The 23611-nt window shown below is 37.3% G+C and overlaps 1 protein-coding gene and 1 long non-coding RNA gene across 3 annotated transcripts; both read right to left on the bottom strand.

The window, feature by feature from the left end:
* Positions 1-766: 766 nt before the first annotated feature.
* LOC148188056 (uncharacterized) lies at positions 767-4017 on the bottom strand. Its single transcript, XR_015778121.1, has 3 exons — positions 3882-4017; positions 3714-3794; positions 767-1554 (listed from the first exon to the last, which is right to left on the bottom strand). It is a non-coding gene; the product is annotated as an uncharacterized LOC148188056 (long non-coding RNA).
* Positions 4018-4860: 843 nt separating this feature from the next.
* ripk2 (receptor-interacting serine-threonine kinase 2) lies at positions 4861-21881 on the bottom strand. Of its 2 annotated transcripts, none has more exons than XM_042497692.2 (11): positions 21328-21881; positions 18383-18536; positions 17265-17420; positions 16550-16707; positions 15075-15124; positions 14783-14944; positions 13356-13441; positions 10139-10240; positions 9207-9303; positions 8837-9040; positions 4861-7879 (listed from the first exon to the last, which is right to left on the bottom strand). In XM_042497692.2, the coding sequence occupies exons 1-11, from the start codon at positions 21636-21638 to the stop codon at positions 7491-7493; spliced, it is 1869 nt and encodes a 622-aa protein (XP_042353626.1). In that variant the 5' UTR covers positions 21639-21881; the 3' UTR covers positions 4861-7490. The 2 variants fall into 2 exon arrangements, with proteins under 2 accessions (XP_042353626.1, XP_042353624.1); XM_042497690.2 differs by having other exon boundaries at positions 4861-7882.
* Between the last annotated feature and the right edge of the window lie 1730 nt (positions 21882-23611).

The following is a 23611-nucleotide window of genomic DNA, read 5'->3' on the forward strand; positions in this document are numbered from 1 at the left end:
TGACAAAAAGGCCAAAAATGTTAAAATTGGCATGTTGAAAAAATGGCCAAAAACTCCATAGTATAGTACGTTGAAAGAAGTCAAATTGTGACATGTCAAAAAAATTGGCAGAAAACAACATATTATAGCTTGTAGAGCCAAGTCACAGTATAAAATGTCGGAAAAAAGACCAAAAATGTCATAATTCGGCATGTTGCAAAAAAAAACCATTGAACGTAACGTTCATTAGTTACATCACAAAAATCCACATCATATGCCTTCAGTTCAATTCCCTTCCAGCGCCAGAAACGGGCCGTCCATGTCCAAGGGTACAAAGTCCAAAACTAAAGAATTCAGTCAGTCCAACAAAAACAAAGGGGGCATGAGGTTGTGTGGTTGTGTGGGTTGGGGGATTGAGCAAGTGCAAAGTTAGGGGTTTTAGTACCCGATCCGTTCCACCTACCCAACCTATTCTGTGCATGTGCAAGCAGTCCGCCATCTTGGACAGCTAACTCCGGCAGCCTAAATTGCACAAATAGGTGTTTCTCATGTTTTATACTCTGCCAGATCTGATCTACGCATGCGTGGTCAAACTAGCTACTTCTGCGGAGACAGAAGAACTATTGACATCAGACCCCTGGTTTGCTCAAACGCTGTACTATCCTTTTATTTATTCTGCATGAATAATTATTATTATGCCTCTATGGTGTAAACAAAGTTTGGGAAAAAAAAACAAAATGTGTAAACTGCGTAGACTCAGAGACAGAGAAAGAAAAAGACTGAAATATTGACTATGTTCTATTCATGTGTTTATAAATATAGTACAGTTTATAACTGATTAGTTTTCACATACATAATACAGAGCAAGCTACCTGTCAGGTAATGCAGGCAATTCATTGCATTCTCTAAAATGTCTATATTGAATAAAAATTAATCCAAATCAGCCCAACTGCAGTTAGAACATGCAGACTTCTGATTTAAAACATACATTGTGAAAATATCAGAAATGGTTTCGGTCTCTCAATAACTTCCAAAAGCAGTTATAAAATGTCAAAATTAGCCAAGCAGTTGCTGATGTACTGTCAATATATCTAATTAATTCAATAATATATATATATAATTATAATTATCTTATTATTAAATAATTGTTGTGAAACTCCTCACTTACAAACATCTTTGCATTACATCACAAGTTGTTTTCATCTATCAATAATCAGTTATATTCTATGCACATTTTGCTTTTCATTTTTTTTCCTGAGACGAGCTCTCATAGCAAAGACAGCGGTTTTCCAGTATAATTTCTCTCCACATAAATATTTGCAGTGAGGAGGCATGTGTCAGGTACTGACACTCCTGTTTGTCCACGTGAGGCTGCCGTACGTAGCTGTGCAAGATGAAGGACTGCTTGTGCATGGGCAGAACGGATCGGTTACTGACAAGGGGCGCAAACCTTCAGGTCGGGCACATCCTTCTACGCAGGCAGAAGCATTAGAATTGCAGATGGTGCGGCTCATCAGTGGTACTTCAGTTTCCTCTAGCTCGCCATCACGGTTTGTTCGTGCAAAAAAACCCAGCCTGTTAGAAACACACAACATCAGCTTTAACATACTGTACATGGCTCTGTTTTCATTAAAAAAAACACTTCCCAATAACTCAGAGCTGTGCTACTTCAAAATGCAACAATAATCATATACCAAATATCAGTCTACTATAAAAATATCATACTTTCACAGAGCAGCTATTTAAACAATCAAGATGATTGAAATATTTATGTTTTACAGCAAACACGGCATTCTGCATCGTAATTTCCAGTTAGCAGACTTGCAACAGCCACCATGTTAACTAAGCCAGCGTTAGCCGCCATAGACATATGTAAGTAGATCAAGCATTCGGGGTTATCAGATTATCAGTCACCATCTTTTACCGGGGCTTCTGACCAGCAGTCAGATGCTGCCTGATTGTATTAGCATCTGGACTGCGCAACTTTGCTGGATTTTTTTTGTCTGTTTTTATGAATCTGAATGAATTAAACCCAATGTTGATATTGATCACTGTAACGGATAATCATGCATCCCTGAGTCATTTCTTTACACATTTGTTTATCAGAATAATGTCACAATTACCTGCAACTCAGTAACCCTGATAAACTATACATGGAAGTGAAACCGAAAATGTAAATGAGCGATATTGGTGTGTTCGAAATTTATACGGAATATATATGTGTGAGTGTGTGTGTGTGTATATATATATATATATATCAGAAAAAACGAAAAAGAAAAAGATTTATTGCCAGGTATAGTTAACACAATACGAGGAATTTGTTCTGGTGGGTTGGTGCAACATAAATATAGAAAAAGAAAACAGATAAGATAGAAGATACAAATATAAAATATAAAATATAAAAAGTATGAGTCTTACAGTGCAAAACAAAACAAGTAACACAAGTAACAGTGTAACAGTGCATATATATATATATATGTTATTATTATATATTATTATATTAATTCATAAATTTTTGTCTGTTTTATTTGATACTATATTATTTTAGCATTTTTAACATCTGTATTATTATTATATCTGTATTATTTGTCATGTTATCCCATTATGATTAAAATCAAATTTATTTATTTTCATCTTTTCTCTCTCTCTCTCTCTCTCTCTCTCTCTCTCTCTCTATATATATATATATATATATATATATATATATATATATATATATATATAAAATTAAATGAATTCATAATATAACTTACATTTAGTCATAGAACTAGGGCTGGGCGATATGGCCAAAAAATAAAATCTTGAATTTTCAATCAACAAACTATTAATAACAAAGAAATTACTCAAAACAAGTTTTGCTTTTGATTTTGGCATTAAAAATGGCACACTGAATTTCCCTGGATGAGAGGTCTGTCACCGCGCTGCCCTCATCTGCTCTGATGATGGATCCATCGATCAGCCCGGTGTGATGTAGTTTTTGTCAGTCTTTGACAATAGTAAAATGTATCACTTGGGCTCAGTTACTTTGGCTCGGACAGGAATGTGTGGTCGGAGCTGCGCTCTAGTGTCCAAATGCGCACACACACACCTGGCGCACAGCCTGTATTAAGACACCTTTCATAAAACAAAACAATAACAACTTTTGTAACAGTATTTACTATCAAAAATTTGCCTCTTTCATATGTTGAGGCGGACATGACCCCCGGTCCTTCGTGGAGATTACGCGCGTGGTCGAGGGATCTGAATCGGGATAAATATGGGAGAGATGTGACACGAGGAAGACACCGGGAAAGCAGGGGGAATTTTTTTTTTTTTTTTTTAACAGTTTTTTTTTCTTTTAAATACATGTCTGCCATTTGTAACAAATCAAACAAAAAAATCGCTTGAATATTCAGTGAGTTATGATGCCTCTAAGGTCTACAGCTCTGCACGCTGCTGCCACTGACACAGGATGGCAGCCGCGCTGACGCATTGCTCCAATGGGCTGAAGCAGCGAAGGCTTGACTTATGTATATATGTCTATGGTTAGCAGCTAGTCTAAAGAAGCTGGCAGCGGCCGCTGACAGTTTTTAACAACATAGCCTATTAGTCACAGGGCACAGTATTCATACAAAACACCCTCTGCAATGTGTGGCTCACAACAGCAATTACATATTAACATGGGCAACCTTTACTCAGAGCACCCTAAATCAGCAATCTGGCGTGCTAACAACTATAGCACTATTACAACTCACCAATACCAAGATTTCCTTTTCTCTCTGCCTCTTTCTCTCCCTCTCTCTTTCTCTGCAATGGCACCACGTCCAGGGACATGTCTATTGATCGGTAACAAGAGACAACCTATACATTGCATATTTGAAAGCACTGAATGTGAATAATGTCAGTAAGGGTCTACTATTTACCGATAGCAGTAGCACTCTGCTCTCGCGTCCACACGCGCACGCCACCCTGTCATCTGGCCAGTCTTCTTCCTCTTCTTTTAGATTTCCGGCAGTCTTGACGCCTTGCGGCATATTGCTGCCACTCACAGGTCAGTCTTGGTATCACTATAAATCTCTGTCAGTTTTATAGTAACCTGTGGAAGATATAAAGTCCAGCAACTAGTTCTCGGAGATATTAAGTACATGTCTTAAAGTTACCCTCTGGATTCTGGTGCCTGATACAGTAGCATACAGTTCATTTGTTCAGGTTGCATTCCATCAGTTTGCCCTCTGCCCTTGCCAAGATAACATTTTGATGCATTTACACTGTTATGAATCAAAAAATAATTGCGACCCTTTCTTTCAGTTTCCCACTGTCTCTGCCACTCTGTTGTTATGGCTTCCTTGATGACTGACCAGCACTCCCCCAAAACCCCAATACCAGAGCCCTTTAAGAAACCAAACTAATCTGGTGTTGCTACTGCCGGTTAAAACTCTGCAGCTCTTCTGATAAAAGGCCAAAAACGTCATAATTTAGCATGACGAAAAAATGGCTGTAAATGCCATAGTATAGCAGGTCGAAAAACTTCAAATTTTGACTGGTCAAAAAATGGCTGAAAACTACATATTATAGCTCATAGAGAGACAGCATAGTATATAATGTCAAAAAAAGGGCCAAAACATCATAATTTAGCATGTCAAAAAAATGGCCGAAACGCCATTGTATAAATGTCTCTTTCTGTGACATTTAGCAGATGAAGCCCGTTGATGTTTGAGGCCCATGGGCCTGTCCCCAGTTGAACCATCTAGTAATTTATGGCTATGCATAAGCACTGTTGGTTCTTGGCATCCCTCTCAGCTGCTCTATATAGATGATGAAATTGAACTGTGGTAACAGAATAAATATTGCCCTTAATTTCATTTTATATTAAAAAAATAACATGGAGAAAGCAGGCAGAGGTAAAAACAGAAAACCCATTTTAATGAAGTTTGATACAATATATGAAATATCATAGTTTCTGTTGTAACCACAGCTATACATCAACTGAACGTTATGTAACATCATATATTATTGTCTGATCAATTGACACTGATAATGACGTGGGCACTAAAGTATTTTACAGAAGGCAATTCTACGAATATCAAATCATCACTTAACGACAAGACATCACAAATGAAAATATATACATATAAAAAAGATGAAACTATCATCTACCGTACAAAATATGTTACAACATATTTAAGCTATCAAATGTGTAGCATTTTTTTCTCAACAATTGTTGATATGTGTGTAAAAGGCTTCCGCATGTTTCTGTGATTGAGACCAAAAGCAAAATATGAGGCACAGTTATCAAAGACAAGGCAATACAAGTCCAACATTATGGAAACATATCGACCTTGCTTGGCCTTCCAGTTGTTGATTAAATGATATTGTGTATAATTTCTTAAAGCGTGTCTCACAAAGAATAACCCGCCCTTGCTCATTTTCCACAATATCTTTGTATAACAGACTGCAGTTTACTTTGAATCTATTGATGGTAAATAAAACAAATGATACGTTGAGACATTAAGTGACGCAGCTACAACATTGTAATATAAGCACCCGTTTTTAGGAAGTGAAGGCAGTGATGAAGACAGTAAGGCCCTTAATGAGATACAACATGCACACAACAGCTTAAGTCAATAAGCTGATTTGTAAAACTACAACAAAAAAAATAAATCTCCAAATATTTTGATATTTGATATTTTGATTATTCACCAAGATAATGACTTGTTAACTTTTGTGTACAAAATAAAATAAATAAAAATAAATGTCACCTTTGGGGACGTGATCTGCAGTTATTTATAAGCAAAAATAACCAAAATTCCCTGCTTTTGTGCTTCCCAAATGTGAACAGTATCCTATGAGATTTAACAGAATATATTTGGGTTTTGGATAAAATTTGAAGATGTCAGTTTGGGCTCTGGGAAACTTAAAAAAATCCTTTTTTGACCTCTGTCAGACATTTTATAGACCAGCAAAACTAATCATCAAATGAATCTGTTACAAAAATAATCATTAGATGTGGCCCTCTTACACACACATATCTAAACAAGGCTATAAGGAGGACTGAAAATAACAGCTGTCATGGAAACAGACATCTTACAGACTTACATTATATGCTGTATGTATTAATTAACAACAAAACTGTATTACTCAGTATTAATTGCAAAAGCAATCTAGTGCTACTGTCTACATATGAATGTGTATTTTCTTGCACTTAACAGGTTTAAGCCTTGCTGAACGTTATGGTATATAAGAAAAAGAGGGAAAACTATTTCATAAAGGTGTTCCTGACATTTGGAGCAGATTGGGAAGCACAGCTAAAGTAGAAAAGAGTCAGTAGTGATAAACTGAGCAGTGACTGCTCAGGCTGCACTATATAAATCATGTAAACTAAAGGTTGCTACGAGCAAAGCTCTCTGTTCATGTGTTGCATTTCTTCTGCAGAGCAGCTCAGCAGGATTCAGAGTACTGAGAGGGGAGGCCACTACTGAGAAGACCAAAAAGAAATCCGATCACTTTGGTCTACTTTTAATCTAGACACAAACATGCAGATACCTACACACACGTCCCTCTCATTCTGAGTGTTGTTTTACAATCTCAACTTTGCAACCAGCGGGTCTCTTTCGCTCAGCAGTCAAAAAAATTTAAAAAAATTAAAATAAAAGAAGGGGAGGAAAAAGAGCCCAGGCAAGGACAAAACCTTTCCATATGGTCACATGTTCACAATCTGCCAAAATCACACCTCATTCCTTTTTAACACTGAAGATTTTATCATGCAAGACCACATATTTGGCTATTATTGTCTCTGAAGTCACCTGTGCGCAACACTTGCCTGTGCATGTTCTCACAGAGTGAATGTAGGTCATGTGCTTCAAAACAAGGACACTGAGAGGGCCCCATACTCTCTAATGTCACTCAGGTGCCAAATGTTATCGAGGTCGTTCACCCATGACTACAGGACACTTTAAGATTGCTATGATAGACTTAAATCATACATTAGCTGTAGGTTTTCTGGCATAGTAACAGTCCTATTGTCACTAACTCAGTTTGACAGAGTGTTTGTACCCTTGGCTACATGTGCACGTGCGCACGCACACACACACACACACACACACACACACACACACACACACACACATAATTACACTTTCATAAAATGGTAACTGAGCTTTGGAGACAAAAGCATATTGTAATACATCTTGATCATCATCATCTGCAATACATCCACTCAGAATGAAGGGACCATAAATAAAACACTTCATTAAATTAAAAAAAACATTAAATAAAAGTACGAATTTCATTCCAGTCTTTTGATTCTGATTAAACAGAATAAAACATTTTGTCTGTTTTGAGTGGATATTCTTTCACGCCAACAGCTTAGCTTCCACCTGTAACTCTTTTTGCTTACCGCACCCATGAAGGAAAGTCCGGCAGGAACCCTGGTGACCATCTTGGCGACGATGGAACCAGTTGGAGTTCAGTGAAGTGTAAAGCTGGCACAGTCTATCATCTGGATTGTTCCCATTGTTTGGTTGAGACTACTGCTACTGGTGCACTTTGCTCCTGGAGTTATTGTAGGACATGGACAGCGTTGGTGTGCTTGGAATGAGGGTGGGGGAGCCGATCTCGGGCGGGTACGGCTGCAGGCCCATTTGCTTGTTGTCGCGCAGCTTGCGGACAACGATGCGGCAGAAGTCTTCATTGTGTCGGTGACAGTTGTCCAGGAGTTCGCGCACCTTGGCGGTGCGTGTGGTCTGGGTCTTAACCAGCTCGTAGTCCTCTCTCATCAGCAGTGTTTGGGCCAGTAGGGCATCCAGGCTCTGATTCAGACAGGCCTCTGTCATCTGGGCGACGATCTCCTCACGCTTTGATGCGATCCACTGGGCCATTGGGCCTTGTGAGGGAGGGGAGTGCCGCAGTGGAGGAGAGTAATCTGCTGTAAGGCACAAGAGAGTAGAGTGATTCAGACTTTTGTGGTGAATTTTGGTAAAACAATTTTAAAAAGCATGTAAAGGTTAAGTACAGTGTTTTTCACCCTGGATCATATTTTTCCATGTTTTTGTGGGAAGTGGGAACAACAATTTCTTTTTCCATCCAGTTCATGAATGAGCGAGAGGTACATTACAGTATCATTGTAGCAGCGAAACATGCTGAAGTGTAACCACTCGAGGACTGTTCGCACTGTCAGTGTTAGTCCTCTTAAAGTGCTTGATTTTGCCACTGATAGGCTCAGATTGCTGTTACAAGAGTATGACACAATTGCAAGGATCCCTACAGAAATAGACCTTTTGTTAAATAGTAAGATCCTTTTTGAATAACCAGAAACAGCCCAAAATCATTATAGCCTTACCCAACAGACTCCATTCAAATACACAATATTTTTTTCAACGCAAACAAATAATTATTTGAAGTCAGTAGATACAAAATAAAACTAACGCACGCCATTTCGGTTCGTCTAGCCACTGTTACAACAATTACCGACATCCAGTTAGAGGTGGAAATATGCTGGCTCTATACATGCTACAATTACTGTTTACCTGAATGGAGTCTGGTGGGTTTGACTGTGGCAACTCTGTTTCTAGTTCAATAAAAAGGATCTTGATCTTTAACAAAAAAGGCCTATCTCTGTAACGATTCCTTCCATAATGTTGGCAGACTTGTATAATAATCTGAGCCTGTCAATGGCAAAAAAAGCACTTTTAGTGGATGTTAAGTGACTCAAATGCCCTGTTGGTTTCACTGCAGCCTGTTTCACAGCTGCTGACTGCAGTGGTTTTGCTCAGTACTGAACCAATTTAAAAAAATGTTTTTCCCAATAGACACAAAAACATAGGACAAATAGGGTCCACCCATTTTTTTATTTCATCCACTATGCTTTCACAGCTTATACCTTGTTGCTGAGGCTGAGGCACAAGGGTGAGGTTATCCAGCCGTGTCTCATATTCACTGACAGGCAAACCTGGTTTGACAGGTATGTTCAAATCATTCATGGGCCTGGCACTCTGGTAGCCATTCAGATTGTTAACTGCGCAGGGGTCCTTCAAAGACTCAGGAGGCTCCAGAGTATGAGCTAAAAACGATGACGGGAGTCCATCTACATCAGAAAAAGAAGAAGATGAAGTGTGATGTACCCATGAAACAAACAAAGCTTATTTGTAAACATATTTTTACATAAAACCTGATGTGTAGTACTGTGAGATTGTTTTAAAGCATCTCAGTAATGATGCCTATAAATAAAATGTCATTCCTAATGTAATTACCTTTAGAAGGTGCAGCATTGCTGCTGGTAAGGACGCCTGGTAAAGATATGTCCGTGTCCTGGGAGGAACAAGAGCCTGAGCCTGAGGTTGAGCTCTCCTGTGGCAGAACACTGATATTTAACTTACATTTCCCCACACAAACATTAAAGACTTTACAAAAAAAATGGACAGGGACAAGTATCACTAATTACATTTCAAACACAAAATTTTCCATTTTTTTTCACTTATTCCATAAAAGGCAATATTCCTACAAAGCTGTTTATATGGCTAATGAAAATAAATAATGCTAAAATAATATTCCTGTTCAAGCAACTATGCGTACTCCAATCAAAGTGCCCTAACATGTCATTTACCAGGTCAAAATATGGAAAAGTGGAACGGCTGGTGCAGCTTGTGCCATTTTTTCAAGTTTTCCAATGGTGGAAGACTTGTTCCACCGTGTAAACACAGCCTATCATTCCCCCAAACACCTTCTTATAGAGGTCGGTGTTGCAATATTTGTGCATCTCCAAAAACATGTTGATATTTAAGTTTTTAATAATTTTTAAAAGTATAGGCATGTGTTTCAGCCCCACAGTCTTGCAAACCGATAGCAAGCTGGTTTGTGTACAATGCATCCATGACATCGCACAGAGCTGCCCCTAAACAGGCAAGAGGCCCTGTGCAACAAACTGTCCTAATTTAGATGCATATTCTGAATGTGCATATACATGTTCAACGAACGCTCCTAACACCTGAATAATACCGGTATATTCCACATGTCTTAACTGAAAAATGCTTCATTCAGAAAGAGGCCTAATTCAGAAAATCCAAACAGAATATGCTGTTTACATGACTCTTATCAGATTTAGAGTACGGTAATATTCTGAATGAGACTGAGATGTTAGTGTGCGTGTAAATGTCACTTAATACTAGATGTTTCGACTACTGACCGGCCACGGGCTGGGCCTGTCCTTCAGTATGTTCAGGGATCCCTCCTCGCTCCTCTTCTCGCTCCCTGACTGGGCTGAGCAACAACCTGACCTGTGCCTCAACTGTGGAGGAACAAGGAAGAAGACGGGAATGAATGAAACAATGTGCTCAATAATACGCATGTGCCAAATTCAATAAAATCCGCTTTAAACTCGAATAAGACACTACTGTTAATTATTTACCTCACTAGTTCCTGGTAGAAGTTTTGCTTCCTTTCAGTGTTGCTGCATATCTGAATATGAAATCTAACTACTAAATGCAGCTTGTTATGTTTCCCAGTAAAAAAAAAAAAAAGGTGACTATTTATTGAAGGTAACATAATTAAAAACACAAGATTAGAATGTTCCATTACTCCCAAAATGATCGACCCAAAATGATAGCACTACACAATAACACACAATACACAATAACTCTTTCTTTGGAACTGCAATTGTTTCCTTTTCTTCCACTTTATCAGAAAACCACACTCAGCCTTGACCTAACTTGAACAAAGATCGGACTCACATGTACACACACACACACACACACACACACACACACATGCACACATACACACATACACACATGCACTCGCGCATATATATAACAGGGAACATACTCATGACCTAACTTGAACAAAGATCGGACTCACATGTACACACACACACACACACACACACACACACACACACACACACACACACACACACACACACACACATGCACACATACACACATACACACATGCACACGAACATACATACACACCCCAACCAGAAAAGAGGAAGGATATGTTGAGGGGAAATTAGGAAGTAAAATGTTTGAGCCCTCATTCTCTATTAGTCACAGCGTCATTCAAACTGTCCAGTATTACACAGTTCAATATTCAGCATTAGCTTGCAGCTATTCCTGAACAGGGGAATTCCTTCATTCATATACACCCTCAGTCTATATTAACTCAATACTATCTGTGATAGAAAAACAAACAGAACTTTATGTGAAGTGACAATTATGTTTTTTAATTGTCATTATTCCAAAGAAAACAAACTGACAAGATGTGTGTTTTGTTTTACATACTTAAGTTCTGCTTCACTCTCAGAGCTACACACATCACACACAGCTGGTCACCAAACTGCTGTGGGACAATAAAAGGGAACACCGACAGAATAGGCGGAACTGCTTCCCGAAACTGTGAGTTGGTTCATTATTTAAGTGAAGCAACTTCTTTAACAGAGGGTTTGTTATTGTTCCATTCCATTAGCAAATGCAAGAAGTTATTTCTCAACATACTGTATATTTGGGCCGCAACTAACAATTATGTTTGTTACTGATTATTCTGTAGATTATTTTCTCAAATAATCAATTGATCCTTTGGTCTACAAAACATTCGAAAACAGTGAGAAAAGCCTCACAGTATCCTTGCACCTGAAGCGGCTTAATCAAAAGGTCTTGTTTTGTGCAACCAACATTTCCAAATGTAAAAATACTGAATTGACTATGACATAAGACCAAGGAAAGTCGCAAATCTTCACATTTGACAAATTGGAAATGTCACATTTTTGCTTAAAAATGACATGATTAACTTATTATCAAAATAGTTGCCAATTAATTTTCTGCTGATCAAGTAATTGATCCCTCTGAGGCAAACCGTGTTTTGTGAAAATGGGCTTTATAAATAAAATTGACTTGACTTGACTTAATCTTTGCAGCTCTAATGTACACTTTACACTTTATTTTAGGTTCTAGTAACTTGTGACAAGTACCTGCTGTCTTTTCTACCCTTAAATGGATTTATAAGTGGTTAAGGAAAATGAATGAATAAAGTCACATTACAACTGACTTAGCACCCTTTTGGAGTATAAAGCCTGTTCTTCTCAGCAGCACAACACAATACTGGTGCCCCTATTCTGTTTGTCATTTCTCACTGTCCCCATTTCTATATTCATCACTTCAGATAAACAGAAATGTGAGGAACAGCCTACGAAGTGCCAACAATGAAACACTACCTCCCCAGTTTGAGTCCGACTGGGGGCTTGTGTCGCATTTCATTCCCCAACTTTCTCATCCTTCATTCCCCCTCCCACCTCCAATGTCTTCCCTCTCTTATATAAGCAGAAAAGCCAAAAACACCTAAAGTTCCCCTCCAGACATGTTTAAAGTGTGTGAAAATAATCATACTAATAATGATATTTAGTTTAACATGGTTTTCTAAACATAAAAAGCTCTTAAAAGGGGCTGGGAGCTGCTCTCACCTTTCTCCATAATTGAGAAATTCTGGGTCTGCCCTCTGTTTGTAGCAGGTTTCCCTTTCACTTTTCTCAAGGTTGACCGGTGAAAAAGTAGTGCCCATCAAAATGGCTAGTGTTAGCGTTACAGGAAACATCAGAGAGATTCAGCCATGTATGTTTGATCTTCAGTCAGACACAGATGAAGAGTCTGATGCACGCCGAAATGTGCACTAGTAGACGTATCAAAATGGGAAGAGTACTTAGCATCTTTTATTTTAGTTTTTTTGTTGTTTTTTTTTTTGTTTGTTAGCTTATTAGCTTTTATGCAAACTGGCAGTGGGGCACACAGCTAGTGTTTATGAAACATATAATAATATCTGCTGCAATGGGGTTTTTGGTAGATATTGGAAGGAAGCTTCAGGGTCAGTTTACATCCAAAAACTTCACACTCTACCATGTTTGCTGTCAAAACTTTCACTATACTAATGCTAACTCTGCTCTATGTGCTAGAGGTTTCAGGCTTCTTTGCCGGTATTGTGCCCATGTCTCTTCCCCTGTTAATATGTGTGTCCGGTAGTGGACACCACTATTTTTGTATTGGTGACGTACCTAATCTAGTTTTCCCAGCGTATGTTTGAATCTCAGACGAACAGACATTGCAATCTTTGGTAGAGAAATATGAAAACTTGACAAAAAAGTTTTGAAAAAAAAGTGACAAACTTTGCACAGAAACAAGTCAGTATCATTATTGTCAGATATTTTAAGGAACATAAACACAACAATAACACATTTTTAGTGGTGGGGGAGTTAAAAAAAAAAAAAGAACTACGAGAAGACTCCTGACTAACCTTTGACCTCTTGATTTCCAACACGGCCTCCAGGAAGTCAATTTCAATAACACAATAACACATTTTTAGTGGTGGGGGAGTTAAAAAAAAAAAAAAGAACTATGAGAAGACTCCTGACTAACCTTTGACCTCTTGATTTCCAACACGGCCTCCAGGAAGTCAATTTCGTCAAACTTCCTCACCATGGGCTCCAGCTCTATCAAACACTCTGAAATGGCAGCAAACACATCACATTTTTGCTTTATATCACACTGCCACATCCAGACAACAATGCAAACATTTTTCGCTTTTCTTTTTCACTCTAGCTTTTTTTTCCCAACCACAGCTGCCAGTGTGGTCACAGACTTGCCAACGTGCACTGCTGATTGTAGTGCACATTTGGTTTTTAAGGTACTTTCCTGTGCAGACAAAAAAGCTTTATGGGAATTTAAACATTTAGTACCAACTTAACTGTTTCACCAACATTCTCAGTTTAACGGTTTCAGTGTCACAGATAAACGAATACTTTCATTTCTTCTTACAAAGTGGTAAGAAACCATGTGTTACCATGTGACTCTGCAGTTTTTGCGTGGGAGTGTCACTGAGGGAAAGAAGACAAGGTGCACCACGTTTTTTGTCCTGCAACTTGCCAAAAAATGTTGCCTGTAAGCAGTTCTGAAGGAAGTATTCAGATCTTTTATTTTAATAAAATAACTAATACCGAACAGTTAAATACTCTGTTTCACTTGCATTGAAAATGTTTTTTGAGGTAAAATAAGTGTTATCAGGAACATGAACTGTATTAAAAGTAAAAGTACCCAATACAGAAAAAGAAAACACCCCAAAAACTCAACATTTTCAGAAAAATCAAGTCATAAAAGGACTAATGTTGATCAAAAACAGTTTGTGATTAATTTTCATGTAGGTCTATTAATTAATCAGTTAATCATTTCAGCTCTAATATAAACGTTGGATAGTTTAATTTTTAACAAAACATCATATTTTATGAACTCTTCTTATGTTTTTCAAATCAACCATACCATATACCATATACTTTACAAATCTTAATTTGTAAAGTATATGGTAACTAAAGTTTTCAGATAAATGTAGAGAAGTAAAAAGCACAATATTTCTGTCTGATATTTAATAGAGTAAAAGTATAAAGTGTCAAAAAAGGAAAAAAAACTACAAGTACCTCAAATTTGCACTTAAGTACAGTACTTAAGTAAACGTACTAAGTAACATTCCACCACTGTTCATAAGTAATGAATGTGGTTGTTTTATTGTTTACAATTTCTTTAAATGCCTGAAAGGAAAACAACACAAAGTTTGTATAATGTGTCCAACAAAAACAGCAGAGAACGTTTCAATAGTGCAACAGGAAGCTGACACTTAGTCACTGCTTTGTCAGGGTGAGATTCAGCAGTGACTAGGGGGAATTATCTGCTACTCGGCGTAAAAAGCAATGTCATCTCAGCATGTGAAACAGGTCAAACTGGTACAAGAGTGGAATCTTTTGAGAGAGAGGAATTTGTCCAAAATGAATTGCAGCAGTTCAGAGTAAGCTTACTGAGGAAGGAAGGTCTTTCGTCAGGGTTAGAGGTCCAGCCACTGGTCATCAAACTGATGAGTGTGTCTCTGCTGGGGATGTCGGCAGACAGACTTTCTAGACTGATGTCGGGACGCATCCCACGTAGCACACTGAACATGATCTGCATGGGGTTGGTCACCTCTGATCACACAAACGCACAGATCAGTGATTAGTCTGCCTCCACCATGAAAGTTCACTAAACAGAACGAGAGAGTGACATAACAAAAAAACAAAAAAAAACAGGAGGGCAATGTAATAAAAAATGTGTTACCTTCAAATGGAATCTGCCTGGACAGCACCTCCCACATGATGATGGCGTAGCTATATAGTAAACATACAGGAGAGAGACTCTTACTGTTAGGGAAGTTAGAGTTACATCATTCTTCAGACCTGAGGGACTTTACGACAAGCTGACAAGAGAGACTACTTTGAGGAAGAGAAATGACTGACTGACCTGTTGCAGCAATCCAAAACTATTGCACAATATCTTTATAGAGACTGCATCAGCCGCAGAGGAAAATTGATTTCTTATACTTTTTAAAATATATAACTGTAGTATAACAATATAATAGTCAACACTCCCTTTTTGACAGATTCCTGAAAGGAGAACATTTGCCAAGTATGACTGTCAAATTTAATCTGCTGCACTGCTCTGTATTGGTATGCGAGCAATCCATCCTCATGCTGGGAAACACTGTCACACCTTCCCAGTCAAAAAAAAATTACTTCCTTATAATGCTGATCATGCTTAACAAATATCTACTCCCCCAAAGTGTAAATAGAATTACCACCTCGATACTATATTTTTAGGCCATATCTACATGATATATATATCTTAATATGTTTAAATCTACTCAAAAGTTCTTCATTAACGTTAGGACTGGGAGACAGAATCAAACATTGCAATGTTTTTAACCAAATACCATCTCTAATGCGACAATATTATAGGGATGACTGTTGGTACTTTCACAAAATATTGATACAATGAAATTTTTGATCAATAATCATCAGTAATCAGTAACATGATGAATAACTGGGTAAAGACAAGTTTTAGAACAATCACAACAATCTGGTAAAGTCAGTTAAATTGCATAATTATACTGTAATGCAGTCTTTAAAACCAGGAAAAGAAAATACTTTGTCATATCACGATGTAACGACATCCAAAACCTACAACAATATAAAGTCTCATATATCTTGATAACGATATTATATCTTTATATTGCCCAGCACTAGTAGAAAATGCTTCAAAGAGTGAGTACAAATTCTAAGACTTGGATTTGACGAAATTACCTCTGTGTGTTTTTGAGATACTATGTTCACAAGAAAGCGACAAACAGAATCACAGTGACCTTTGACCCTAAACCATTAATTTCTAATAATTTATTGTTGGAGAAATTTAAAGTTGATGTTTGTGCCAAATTTGAGGAAATTCCTTCAAGGCGTTCTTGGCATATCATGTTCACAATAATGAGTCTCATTGGATTGATGGATGGATGGATGCGCAGACAAACGAAAAAACATGATGCCTTAATATGTGGATTTGAGCACTGCCGACCACAGTTTTTGTTGGTGAGGAGGCATAAAAACTGTGCAATGAAGTCATCAAGAGCTCATCCATTCCTGCGTTATGTCCCAAGACTGAACTCTTGCCTTAGATACTAAAACTATACACAGATTAACGTGGAACAAACTCGATTATCCAACTTATTTTTATTGACTAGTTACTGAGGTTTGGAGTCTTACCTGTACATGTCGTGTTTCACATCGGCACGGCGGCTCTTTGATGGTTCGTACTTCTCAGGGGGCATGTAGATCACTGTGCCCCCCATCTCTGTGGGCTTGGACCCTGAGCCTTTACTGACGGATAGTTGCCGCCATTTTGAGAGGCCAAAGTCTGCAATCTAGACAGAACAATAGCAGAACATGAGCATTAATTGAAAAGTCTGAATATGTTTTCCTTTTATCTATTTTGATAAGCTTTTTCTTTTGGCAATTAAAGAAGAAAGATTGGGGCTACAAGAACATTAGATATGTTATAGGAGAATCATCCTGTAAATTATAGTGGAAGCTACTATGACATTGTATATTAGCACTTGCTTTGGAAGTAGTATTTTTTCTACAAGGTAGTGGACTGAAATACTGAAAAAAAGCTCAGATTATTATAAGTGTCTGACAACATTTTGGAAATGATCCCTATAGAGATAAACCTTTTTGTTATTCAAAAGCTAAAATTACTGTTTATTTACTATTTTTTAAATTTTGCTTGAAAACAACAATCACAGAGATTTAAAATAGTTTGACTGTGAGTCAATATGGGAATTTACTGATCATGTGACAACTGTGAGATCATCTTCACAACAAACAAACACAAACACACACACACACACACACACACACACACACACACAGTGATTACAAAAATGAAGTCAGCAACACCAATTATTGCTGACACACATACCTTAACATGAAATTCACCATCCAAAAGTATGTTCTGAGTCTTAAGGTCATGATGTAAGAGGGGTGGGTTCATGTTGTGGAGGAAGTTAACGCCCAGGGCAATCTCATATAGGATTCTCAGTCGCAAAGGCCAGGCGAGCCCGGGGTACATGTCCTTCTGTAGGCAGAGATAACAGACCAGGTATTAAAATGTAAATAAAGTTGCCAGTAGGGCATGTTTAAGTGCAGAAGGATAAGAAAATGTTCTAGCATTGTAAGAGCAACAATCCAAACAGAGAGAAAATTTACTACAAGTGGAAATTTCCCTCGACTATATTAGTCTGCTTTTCTCTTCCTTCCTCTGCTTGTTTCAAAGTCTTGTCAGCAACTGTGAACATTTCCAAGTTTCACTTTTGCTTGCAGTCCCACAGGCATAAGTCTCATGATAGCATACCGGCACATGATGAGTGACACATAAAAGAGGTAGAGCTAGAGTGAGAGAGCTCGCCAAAAACAACAAAGAGATTCTTTCACCTCTGCTGTTTTGGCAACAAAAGTGCAGAAACAAGAAGTGTGGAACATTTAAGATGCTCTCTTTATTTGTGGCTGTCATTTACTTTGTTTTGATTTGATTTTTGAACTGTGTTTTGAACATGTTAAATTGAAAATAAAGAAATGGTTATACAAGTAAGCGGACAGTCCGTGTATCATCTGTTCATTCGATTATTCAATTCTGCCTGGCAAACTAAATAACAAAAAACGAGTGAGAATGTCCTTCATTTGTTTTTCTGTATAAACCAAATATTGAAAAAAGATGATTCTTTTCTCATTATCTGCTTGATAAAAAATAAAGAGCAATGTAAATTTGACTTGTTATTTTGTTATTGTTCCCTCATTATTTGATTTCTTGTTTCTCTGACTGCTTGAAACGAGAAATCAAATCAGCTCTCTTCAGTCCAGTTTCATACTGGCTCTCATTTCCTGAGTGAAAGAAGGAAACAATACACATGCCTCATAGCCATGGAAAGCTTCTTTCATTTCAATCCTTAATCCAACTTAATTCTTGGATTATGACATTTGAACTAGATCATTTTCTGAATGAACAACTCTCTGTAAAATTACTTGATGACATATAGCTACCTCGTGGAGCAACAAGTCCAGAGAGCCATTGCTCATAAACTCGGTGACTATGCAGAAGAACTCGGGCTCGTTGCAGATCCCAAAGATCTGGATGATGTAGTTGAACCTGGCTTTGTGGAGCACCTCGGCCTCCTTCAGCAGGCAGTTCCTCTCTCTGAAACACAGCCAGTGACACAGAGTCAGTCTTCACTGTCACGCAAAGTGATAAAAATGCCAAAACAGTGATGACATTTACAGTGTTGTGGGTGTGCACAGAGTTCCAAGAAGCACGTCAAAGGAATGAATCTCGAAGCTGTCTGTGTTCAGGGCTTGGCAATATGGTTGAATTCATTATCACAATATCAAACTGGATACATCAAAGGTTAACTGTGGTATGATGAAGCTGGAGGGTTTGGTGATAGCGAGTTCAGGGATCTTTCTGTTTACACAAAAAAGGATCTTACTCATTAACAAAAAGGTCTATGTCTGTAGGGATCCTATAGACAATGTTTTCAGACACTTATGACAATAATAAGAGCCTGTCAATGACAAAAACAAACACTTTTACCGGACATAATTTGACTGCTTATGCTCAGAGTAGTAATAATGCAGCCTGTTTGGCTGCTGCCAGCTGCAGCACTCTCGCTCAGTACTGGACCAAATTAAAAAATAGATGTACCCATTAGTCACAGACAAAAAAAAACACACAAGAAAATAGTTTAGAAACGTTTACAAACATATGTATCCCCTTTAAGATATTGATTCATATCATGATATAGCAAATGTATGAGAATTGTGTGTAAAATTCCCACTTTTATGTGTTATATGATGCTTAAGTCTTTATATGTGACACACAAAAAAACACATTTTAGCTAATTTTGTTGGTTTTTTAGTACAGGTTGCTCAGAATCATTAACTTACAGAAATGTAATATCACAAAATGATGTAGCTGCAATTCAGCAAACAATAATATAGAGTTATTTTCCACCCTGCGATGCCATCACATTACACAAGCTAATAAGGGATTTACTACACTCAAAAAAAAAAAAATCCCCAGACAAAGAATTTGTGCAGCTAAGCTTTGAATACTTGGATATGAGTATGTTTCTCTTGAACCTTTACTGCATGAAGGAATAGTGACAGTAGCATCCAGAGAAAAACCTGGCAGCTGATCCAAAGAAAAAGCAATGACACAACACCTGACACCCAACAATAGAACCCCTGAAAGTCTGTCCGAATAGTATCGGCTTATTTTGTATGTTGGCTGATACATAAGAAATATGAAGTGAAATACATGTTTAACACCACACATCGAAATTGGGTCTCCACTGCATATTTTGGCCCACCAGAGAACTGACATGTTTTTTTAAACAACCTGCAATTCGTTTACTACCAAATTTAAGAAATACTTAATAATAAAAATGTTTAACTGTACAGTAAAACATTCTATGTCCACCCTTTTTTCTATTTTTTTCCCTCATTTGTCTTTTTTTCTATTTTCTTTTCATGTGGATAAATTCCGTGTGTTTTACATACCTTTTTTTTCAATACATAATATACGCAAGCTTAGTCATACTTAAGCTGAAATGTTGTGTATGTCTTTTGTATTTCTCTTAAAACTATTAAATAAAAGGTATTAAAAAAATAATAACAATGTTATTCTTATTTTATGCACATATCATTTTTAGACTCTCAAATATCAACATGACCCTTAAAAATCCAATACAGATGGCCTGTGTTGTTCTACAAGAAGAATTATGGCCATTAAAGTAGACACAGTCCGCTCAAAATAAAATGTACCCTAAAACAACATTATATACATTATTCTACAGCACTGTGGAATTCGCTGCCCAGAGACATCACATCTAACATCAAGAACTAAATTACCTTTAAAAGCTTAAAGAGAAATATCTTGCCAGACAACAAGATCAACACCAATTGCATGTGCTTATTCTACTTAATGTTAATGTGCTTTTTTTAAATCCTTAAAGTTTTTCGCGAATTTATATTTCTTCCATAAATGTATCTGTTTTCCTTCATCCATTTGTCTGCTTAGCCATGAATTACTCTGTTTAGTCTGCTTGCCATACTACTGCCTTATTATCACTTGATGTCTCTAGGCGTTTTCTTTGTTGTTTTGTTAACTTGTACTGCTTACAATACTATTATATATTTCTTTTCATTTAGGTATTAGTCTAGCATTCAGATAATTTCATGTCCTCATATCTGTACTCGTATTTTTTGTCTGTACCATTTTTATATCTTAAGTTTTCTGTACTTTTATTTAATGCTTCTGGTGTATTACAATGTGCCCCTAAAATCACGTTTTTTTATGTGGATCTGAGCAAGTTTTTTTTGCCTGAGCTGAAGGAGGAGTGATAATGTCATCCAAACACAAATGCTGCAGGTAATAAAAGCAATGCCTGACACACTGTGGATACTGTACCTACAACATTTAATTAACCCTTTAACCCGGGCAAATTGGTTTAATTTCTTTAGAAAATATGGAGAGAAGGTCAATGAGTAACTTAATATATGTCCCAAAAATGAGCTGGGAATTCCTGATTTTTAATATATATATATATATATATATATATATATATATATATATATATATATATAGTTTGTGGGATATTTCTTGCCAAATTGCTCGGGCCTTTTCCCCCATGAAAGACATCAAACCAGTTCACTCAGGTTTGAAAGGGTGAGAGGCGTCCGAATGCAGCTCGAGAAAAAATGGTGTCGATACAGTCTTATAGGTTTAAAAGTGACACTAATTAAAGTCTAGATACTCTGATCTCTACCTTAGACAGTTGTCTGTGACTGCACAGTCGGCAGATCATAACTTTTCTGTAGAAAATTCACTGGAATAACACGTTATTCATTTATCTTTAAATTTGCGTCATCCACAGACAGTGCATATGGCCTAAAGCTTTACATTAGGTGATCACATCGACACAGGGTACCTTTCTCCAACAGGACAGTCGAGTTTGAGGCACTTGATAGCCACAGTGGTCCTCCAGTCGGAGTGCTGTGCCTTGAACACGGTGCCGAAGCCCCCTCTGCTCAGGTAGTACAGGTCGGTCAGCTTCTGGTAGGGGATCACCGGTAAGGTGCTGGTCAGACTGCCAATGTTCATACAACCCATAGCCGCGTACGGCTCCATAGCACTTTGTGAGCCTTTTACGGAAAGTCTCTGAGCATTTATCATCCACCGAAAGCAGAACTGCCCCCTTCGGTAATCGCAATGTGGAAGAGCTCTCCCATCTACACGCATGCCATAATGTCGCTGACTGCTAGCAAGCTAAGCTAATGTGGCGGAGAATAAGGAGGATAAACCGTTCACCCGTTTGGCGACGAAAAAACGGCGAGCACCCAACGATTGAAATTCAATGTGTACGCTTTCACTTGCTCGTTTATTCATGTTATGCTGCCAGACTGCCTCTAACCAGCTGTCATAGTCAAAGAGAAACTACAACGGCGAGCTGCCGAGCGCCGCTGTCATTTAAGGCAGGTGGGTTTGTTGTTGCTAATGACGACACGCTTCCGGGTTCCTGCGTGAGACGTTCAGGGACACACGTTTCAGGAGATTCAGACAGATGACCTGGATTTTGTTTTATTTTGGGACTGATTGTACAAGTCTCTGAGCACACACAGGTTTTCAAAGAGAAACTGCAGATATAGGCAAGCCCAAATGTGGCCATGGGGTGTTTGAATTACTACACATTCAGACTTCAGTTACGTTCCCTGAGCTTGAGCTAAACTGTTCACGTCGTTTTTTTAAACATGCTGGAATTTCCCAAACATGGGGCTTTCCAGTACAACTGTTGGCGGTACTATGTGTGAATACATATCAACGTTTAAAAAAAATAAAATAAAATAAAACATAAAGAGACAGTACAGTCTTACATCTCCAAATCTATTTAGCAAATCATACAATTTAAAATAAAATAAAAACAAAATAAATTTAAAAAAATACATTGAAGTGTAAATGTACATTGAAAGGTCCAGTATGGATGATTTAGGAGTATTTATTTGCAGGAATTTAATATATTTCTAATAATATAATTTTTAAAAATTGGAGTAGCTTTAGTGTGTGTTTTCATATTTCTACCATTTTTCACTTGTTCTCCACTACATTTCCTAAATATAAATAGTTTAACTCATTTCTATGTATTAGAGTGAATGGATTTTAAAGTACATAATCTGAGATTAAACAGTTTTTATAGTAAACATGAAATGGTATATTACTTATATGTGTCAAAAAGAAAAAATGAAAGATTTACAGCTTTTCCTCAGGATTTTTTCAAAAACATCTTTCCACTGGAATGTACAGGGGAGTGTCTTCTAATTTTACAATCAGCCTATAATGTCATGTTGCTGTATTATGTTCACAGAATAATCATCTCAGGAGGTTTTAAACACATTGAGGACAAACTGAGGATATTATGAGACATAATGATGAATACAATACAAAATATATATACAATTTGTTTTAAAACATCAACATATTCATTGATATGAACCACGATTGATCTAACCAATCATGACAAATATATGATCATATTTTTATGTTGAAAAAAGTTTTGTTAAGACCATTTATTTTCATTTTTACTATTAGATGAGAGACCTCATGCGGATAATTCAGCTCCTGGTAAAACCCTCTACATCAAATAATAGAGAGTGCAGTCCTATATGGAAACTTCGTTTATAATAAAACTATAAATCCAAATAAAGATGTAACACTAATCAGTTCTATAAGCCAATACCATTAAAATGAATATATGTCACCGAGAGCTATCCATACACTTCACTCTTGTAATGACATTCCTTATTGGGCTTTTTACAACAGTATTATTAAAAAAAACATATAGAATTTATATATTTCTAATAAAAAATTAGACATTACTTTAGTAACTAGACATTACTTTAGGGGTTACAGGGTTTTAATATGAAGCACTGCGGGTTTGTTTATTGAGCTTCATCTAAAAAGAGGAAGACAAACTTTCTATCTAGGGGGAGAAGAGGGACACATGCACATGATTCATCAGGGCACGTGATTGTATCATCTCCCTTGTAATCTGAAACCTGTGTAGCAAAGGCTGTCAACAAATCAGTTATAAGTGCTGCTTCGGTAGATGTCACATAACGTACTCAGAGTTTTTGATGATCCAGAAAGACTATAACAAGACCGTCCCTGTACAGTTCTGGGGGAAGAAAAGAAAACCTGCCATGCATCATTCTTCCAGC

The sequence above is a fragment of the Plectropomus leopardus genome, chromosome 12 (genome assembly GCF_026936395.1).
Source record: "Plectropomus leopardus strain MGB_pleo_1.0 chromosome 12, ASM2693639v1, whole genome shotgun sequence".
Taxonomy (NCBI): domain Eukaryota; kingdom Metazoa; phylum Chordata; class Actinopteri; order Perciformes; family Serranidae; genus Plectropomus; species Plectropomus leopardus.

Coding starts and splice junctions, on each gene's coding strand:
- ripk2 (XM_042497690.2), bottom strand. CDS start 21,638: ATGCGTGTAGATGGGAGAGCTCTTCCACATTGCGATTACCGAAGGGGG. Junction 18,537..21,327: donor GACTGTCCTGTTGGAGAAAG/GTACCCTGTGTC, acceptor GCTGTGTTTCAG/AGAGAGGAACTGCCTGCTGA. Junction 15,125..16,549: donor GTGAAACACGACATGTACAG/GTAAGACTCCAA, acceptor TTTACTATATAG/CTACGCCATCATCATGTGGG.